General features: G+C 39.2%; 1 protein-coding gene and 1 long non-coding RNA gene across 2 annotated transcripts; both read left to right on the top strand.

Annotated features, from left to right (window-relative positions):
- Window positions 1-367: 367 nt before the first annotated feature.
- Window positions 368-2,442, top strand: LOC135589213 (uncharacterized). Its single transcript, XR_010476650.1, has 2 exons — window positions 368-859; window positions 1,211-2,442. It is a non-coding gene; the product is annotated as an uncharacterized LOC135589213 (long non-coding RNA).
- A 3,002-nt stretch (window positions 2,443-5,444) lies between these two features.
- Window positions 5,445-6,996, top strand: LOC103996456 (GDSL esterase/lipase At1g71250-like). Its single transcript, XM_018830040.2, has 5 exons — window positions 5,445-5,676; window positions 5,907-6,034; window positions 6,107-6,343; window positions 6,421-6,676; window positions 6,773-6,996. Exons 1-5 carry the CDS (start codon window positions 5,445-5,447, stop codon window positions 6,994-6,996), a joined length of 1,077 nt encoding a protein of 358 aa, XP_018685585.2.
- The last annotated feature ends 347 nt before the right edge of the window (window positions 6,997-7,343 follow it).

Below are 7,343 nucleotides of genomic sequence, written 5' to 3' on the forward strand. Positions count from 1 at the left end.
TCTTCTATAAATAGGATTGTGCTTAAACGGAGATAAATTGAGGATCGTGTGATTAGTCTTCTATAATGAAAATTTTAATTTTCTTCATAGATATAAATAACAAATGTAAAATCTAAGCAATAATTAGGCAACATTGACACCAATGGAAAAAATAATAATAATCCAGAGGAATATTTTAGAATCATAAAATACTCTTTTATTAATTTATTACAAGAGGTTATATTAAAATTATCTCTTTTCATTGTATCAAAAATTCCATTTGTTCTCGATCTTTGCATGGATCATCTGTAGAATGAACGTTGGAGCCTCTCTCGACCACTAAGGGAGTGTTTGAATCTTCGACGTACAGAACGACACAGATATTTAGGAGAGTCTTATCCATGTGTTACCATCCCATTCGTCACAGGAGGATAAGGAAGATCTATCCTCATCGAAGCTCCATCAAATCCAATCCCTGCCATTGCACTTCACGGGGACAAGCCATGACAACGACGCTGGCTAGTGTGGGCATCTCCACCTCTAGGGTTTGTCTCTGTGAAGACCGACCGCCGCCGAGTGAGCTCCCGCCAGGTCGTGCTCGTCGCAAGCGCCCGCCCACCATATCGGAGAAGGTGGCGGGAAGCATCAGGAACGCGGAGGAGACGTGCGTGGAGGACGCTGCGAGCGGAGAGTGCGCCGCAGCGTGGGATGAGGTTGAGGAGTTGACCGCCGCGGTCAGCCACCCCCGGGACAATCTCATGGCCGATGATCCGCTCGAACGACTGCAAGGACGACAGCCCAGAGGCCGAGGAGTGCCGCACCTTCGAGGCCTAAGAAGACTTCCAGACGAAGCAGCAATCATCCATAGTGTGGGAAAGAGGTGACTACTGTTCTCTAATTCAGAATTCTTCATCATCTTATGCTGTAGTCTAAGAAAATTACTACTTGTATTCAGTAAATAAAGATATTTATAGAACATTGGATTGGATCGATTTTTGGGTGAGGATTTAGATTCAACTCAGACATTGATGTCCAAAAAGATGTAACACACGACACACAGTATCAGTAAGCAGCAACAGAGATCAACCAGGATTCATGCTGGCTAAAAGATGAGCAATAATTCCATAATATTAGCACCAAAAATGTCATCTAAACATCTGATACAATCATATAGGAAGGCAGTGTTGTGGTACGGTCAAAAAGATTAATCTAGATTTGGTTCGACGAGCAGAAACGACAAGCGATGGAAAGGCGGATGAGTTAGAACGGGAGCATGTTGTCAGTCGCCACGAATCACTCGCTCGGAGTAGGGAAGCTGCCATGGCCGGAGGAGATGAGCAGGAATCTCCGGTCTTCCCATTGCCATCCCACCAATCTCCTCTGTGATTCCAAGCACTGGGGTCAGCGACTGCAGCCTCTGCGTCAATTCATGCAGTTGAGCTCGCAGGATGGCGTTCTCAACCTCCACCGTCGTGTATTGCCGCCTTTGCAGACTGATCTGCATCTCGATCTGGCCATTTTGGGTCTTGAGCTGCGCTACTTGGTTCGTCAGATCATCCAATTGTTGTTGCTTCCTCATCCGGGACCTCCGCGCCGACTCCCGGTTGGAGATCATCCTCCTTCGCTTCCTTTCGTCAATGGCAGGCTGTGCGTCAACTTCAGATGCCGAAGCTCGGTAGATTGCAAAGGAAGGCATACTCTTACTGCAGGGGGAATGCATTCCACGCTAGTCGATCATAAATTGGAACAAGAGAGTCCTTCCTCGAAAGGACTGGCTCAGGAAACGAGATTTAGGTTATGAGAAGACGTAGAACCAGTAGAGGAATGCGCCGAGGAGTGGAGGAAGCAGATGCGGGCGAGTATCGAGATTCATACTCTAAAAGATGGTTTTATCGGTGAACATTGAGTCTACGAACAAAATCTTTCTAAAAGATCAGAAGCCTAAATCCAATGAATGAATTCCTCGATCGGAGAGAGCAAGAAGAAGCGATCTGAAAGCTCAAGACTACGCGATCTTACATGCTCCAAACAAGCGATTCACCTCCGGAGGCGGATCCCAAGATCCGATTTTGGGATTCGAGGGTTGAAGAAAACAACCGAGAAGCCAAAACTACCAGCAAAAGATCAGATTTTGAAGCAGGATTGCTGCTCAAACAAGGATTCCACCTTATATTAGCCAGGAAAAGGTCAGAATAAGGTGACAAAACACAGAGAAATGAACCAAACTTGCTCCAATATTAGGAAAGGAACAAGAAATACTTAGCTGGAAAGAGGAGAAAGATCAAATCTCCAATAGAGCAACCGAATGAAGGAAAGAAGGGTAGAGATATCCTGCAATAAACTATTTATAGCAGAGGAGAAGGCTGTTTCCAATGTACTTGACATAGAACAGCTCGACATCTGTTCTATAATTATCTCATTTCTTGGTTACATGACTTGGTATGAATTGATACGTATACTTCACTGTTCCTCGAGCAAATTAGTAATAGAATTCGTCACAATAAAATTTTCCATTCTTTTGGATCATTGCCCTCCTTATCCTCTAAAGAAACCATGAATTTGATTTCTTCGATGCCAATGATTAAAAGCCTTCCCTACTTTTAAGGCCAGAAGTTAGTATACTCTAATGATAGAAACAATCAACAAAAGAATTGGCCTCTAGATTTCCTGTGCTTGATACATCTCAGCTGGCAATTCTATATCATCAGGCCTCCAAATAAATCACGAAAAAAACAAAAATTATCACATAAATCAAAGTCAGGAAGTAGATTGACCATCCTTCAGATGGTTTACGGGTTCATGCATTTGTCGACACAGTATCTAAATATAAAAGGAAAAAGAAATCTAAACACAGCCATGCTTGCCTATCCATTTACCGCACTCGTTTTTGGCTTCCTCCAGTTTCCCTGTCTTGTGTCCATCACAAAACCTTTTTCTCCTCGATCCAGCTGTTGACACTTGTATGTTCTGATCGGTTCTTTATACCAATTAACTGCCTCCTGCCTTCGACCAAACAGCTGATCACGTAATCCGACATGCCAAAACGAGCCGGTACTACCAGGCGGGAACGGGAAAACAGTGGAGGTGGTGGAAGTGTTCGAGAATAATTTTTCTCACTTAATATAAATTAATTTATTATAAATAATATTTTTTTATGTATATAGTATGGTTACAGAAATAATTAAAATTATTATTTTTAATTATATAGATAAATTATAAATTTGATTAATCAATTATATTATTAATAAATATATTTTTCTAATGGATAATATAATTTTTACAAAGTAAATTTAAATTTTATTTTTATATGTGAATCATAAAATATAAATATTATAATTTTGTCTATATATCTAAAATTAAAATTAAATTATTATTTATTTTTGTGGAGAGTTCATCTTCTCCTATATAAAGGGGTTTCCTTCCCTTGTTCTACACTTAGTGGAGGATTGAAGAAAGGATTCATCAAAGATTGGTAGGGTTCTCTATTTTTTATTAATTTTTTATTTATATTTTAAAATATTTGATATTAAAATTATTATGATTTACGGGATGCATAATAATATTTTTAATTTATATAATTTTATAATTAATAAATAATGATCATTGAATTACGATGTTAAAATGATTACCCAATTTAATAATAGTTATAATTAATTTAATTATATATTTATATTTCAAAAACTTATGTGTAAATTTTTATGATTTAATTTAGATTTATTTGATTTCAAGTAATTCAGAATCCCCTGATAACAATCATATTAATAGCATTAACTTAATCTTGAAAAATAAAAAAAAATAATTATTTATAAATGACACCTTTAAATAAAATATTTTAGTTCATCAAATTATAAAGACAGATATTAATCTTTCAATAATTCACAATCAACTAGAACTCTAATTGGAATAATTCAATTGATTCGAATCAATCTCAATTCAATTACGAGAGAACAGGACTAAATACACTTCTTCTTCTCTAGCAGGGGAGGTCAGAATCGACCTTGGACAAATTGAATTGACACTGAAAATTCTGTTCTTGTTACAAATTTTGACTCTAGAAGAGTATTTCCTTGTGGAAGTTCTCAGTGTGTTCCTCTCTCATTTGTATCAGAAGTCTTCAATGTTTCAGGCAAACTGCTCTACATCATGCAATTGCATGGTAGGCAGGCAATGTTAATGTGATTGATGATAATGTACTTTCTCGCAGAACACTCCCCTTGGCTAATTTTATTTAGCTGTATCATCAAAATGGAAGGCGATTTTTTTTTTATCTGATCTCCAAGAGGAAAAAGACAGTACTGAAGATTAATGTTTTCTTCCTTGTATTAAAGACCTGTGAAGCAATAGACTAGGAGGTGGTGGTGGTGAAAGATAATGACAAGTTGTCGAAGAATGTTAGTATCTTCCAAACTAGCATATGCCTGACTGCTTGATGTGGTATCTGAACTGTTTAAGCTTCCAACACAACTAGATCAGATTCAGCATAGAACAAAGCTAGCAGGTCCTTTTAATGATTGTTTAAAGGCAGATGTTTGATGAACTTTAGGATCAGACATGAAAAGAAAACAAAGGTATCAGATGCTGCAACAAGATTTGCTAAGGGCCAACTTGTTCTTCTCATGGGTGCCAGTGGTCTTAGCTTCTGTTTTGCTATCATGAATTGAGAGAATAGTTTGCTTTTGAGGATCTGAAGAGGAGTTTGATGGTGCATCCATGAAAATATCTACATAATATTCTCTCAGAAAAGTCCAGTATGAGGAAATGCATGGATCAGATATAGATATGCATGTAAAGATTCTGCATTTCTTAACTTTTCATATGTGCCAAAAGATTAATATGCATGGCCTTCTTCCCCTGTCTTTCCACATTCTTGATGTTGTTTATGTTTGTTGTTCTCATTTAAACATAGTGTTTTGTTGTCAATCGAAATATTGTAATCTGCATTCTTTATTTGTAGCTTAAATCTGCAGAATGGATTCAAGGGATCACATCATCCAAATAGTTGATTAATGTGGAATTCAGAAAAGATTTGTTGGTGGAAACAGATCTTTCTATCTGTACAAAAGGATGAAATAGAACCACTGTCATTCAGAATTTGTTCCACTTGCCAAAATATATTTTACTAATATCTCTCTAAAGTTCAAAATTATGGAAGGCAATTGAAAAATACATTTGGAAGACCTTTTTAATCTTTACTCCTTCCATTCAATCATTATCAAAGTTGAATTTAGTGAAATGGTAATAACTACAGAGATAGTAAAGTAAAAAAGAAAAAGTTAGATAAGCACTCCAAGAAACTATCTTTATGATTACTCAAATACGTGGTTAGTGTAGTAGGTTTATCACATCTAAATAGCCTTCCATATCAATATATTGGTACTAATTGATCAGTTTTAAATCCACAATGAAAGCATGACTGTATTTTCTTTGCCTTCTACCTACCTTCATCACATACTTGATGGCTTCTCATGGCTAACATCATGCTCCTTATGACTGCTATTACAATCCTCTTAGCCACCAGAAAAACTGAGGGTGCTCAAGTTCCTGCCATGTTCGTGTTTGGTGATTCATTGGTAGATCCTGGAAATAACAATGATCTTCTAACCGTGGCAAAGGCTAATTACTATCCTAACGGTATCGATTTCGCGATCGGAACCACAGGACGATACTGCAATGGAGGCACTGTGGTGGATCATTTAGGTAAGATTCCACATGAGCATGCTATTACAGCATTGATTAAGCTAACTTCAAAGTTCAACAAGAATGTCTCTGTTTCATTGAGATGTTTATGGTTCACTTTTGGTTTTACTCTCTGGATAAGAACTTGATATTTTTTGTTTTTCTTTTTTTTGAATTTTATGCATACAGTTTGGTCTTCTCAAATGCCAGTAATTTATTTTTGTTGATTCTTCCTTTAAATTTGGATGTAGGCAATCTTTTAGGGCTTCCTTTGATCCCTCCATTCAACAGTCCTACCACCACTGGATCCAACATTCTTAGAGGAGTGAACTATGGATCTGCTGCCTCTGGAATCCTTTGGGACACAGGATTAATATATGTCAGAACCAACATCACTCTGTGTGTGTGTGTTTAGCTTCCATTTGACAGACTACTACTTGTGTCTTCTCAGGGAGATGTCTTCACATTGGATGAACAAATCCAAAACTTGAAGATAACACTCCAACAACTGCACCTGCTTCTGGGGAATGGGACTGCAGATTTCCTCGCCAGATCTCTCTTCTTCGTTGGCATGGGAGCTAATGACTACATCAACAACTACTTGCATCCTCTACCTCGAAAGTCCAGGAAGTACACCCCGGTTGCCTTTACCCAGTTACTCATACAAGAGTACAGAAGGCAGCTTGAGGTCATCTCCCCACCTCCTTGTTTCAATGAACATTTCTAGCTCAAACAAATGGATTGCTCATGTGTGAATCGCCTCAGGATCTACATGACTTGGGTGCAAGAAAAATTCTCGTCGCTGGAGTTCCACCACTCGGTTGTACTCCAAACCAGATAGGCGGCTCCAATGACAGCAGAGGAGAGTGCATCAGATCGAGCAATACACTGGCGGTGCAGTTCAATTCCCAGGTTAAACTGTTGGTCCATCAGCTGAACACAACACTTCCGGGATCCTCTTTTCTCTTCTGGGACACCTACAGCCTCATCCACAACATCATTGACAATTACTTACTCTATGGTGATCCTCTATTACTCTACTTATCCACTTCGCTTCTTCTTCTTCGTCCTGCGAGCTTTGCTTGCTGGCTCAGTGATGATTCATGTGTGATTGCAGGGTTCAAGTACCCGAACAAGGCTTGTTGTGGTGTAGGTCGATCGAAGGGGCAAGTGATGTGCCTGCCATTGTTGCCTTTGGAGTGCCGTAATCGATCAGAGTACATATTTTGGGATCCATATCATGCTACCGACGCACTGAACGCCATTGCAGCCAAAGATGCATACCAAGGAACCTTGCATCTCACTTTTCCTATCAATGTGGAACAGCTTGTTCGGAGCTAAGCTGAAACTTACAGTTTCGATCTTCTCCGACACCAATATATTATATTATATTATATATATAATATAATATTGTCAAAATAAAAGAAAATCCAATGCGTTGCTATATGATCATAAATTAAGCACAATCGGTACATTACGAATCCATACGTGCCAACCCCAAAATGCACCTCCATGAAATGACCGGAGTGCCATACCCCGTGCCCAGGTGGCGGCGCCGCTCCCTACCAGCCACGCACGATCCCGGAGCACTTCGCCTTGACCCAGCCGTAGCCCTTGCGCAGCGACGCCTTCACCTTCCCCTCCACCGAGTACGCCTTGTAGCTCGCCACCCGCCTCCGCCGCTCCGC

This window comes from Musa acuminata, chromosome BXJ1-8 (assembly GCF_036884655.1).
Source record: "Musa acuminata AAA Group cultivar baxijiao chromosome BXJ1-8, Cavendish_Baxijiao_AAA, whole genome shotgun sequence".
In the NCBI taxonomy this organism is placed as follows: domain Eukaryota; kingdom Viridiplantae; phylum Streptophyta; class Magnoliopsida; order Zingiberales; family Musaceae; genus Musa; species Musa acuminata.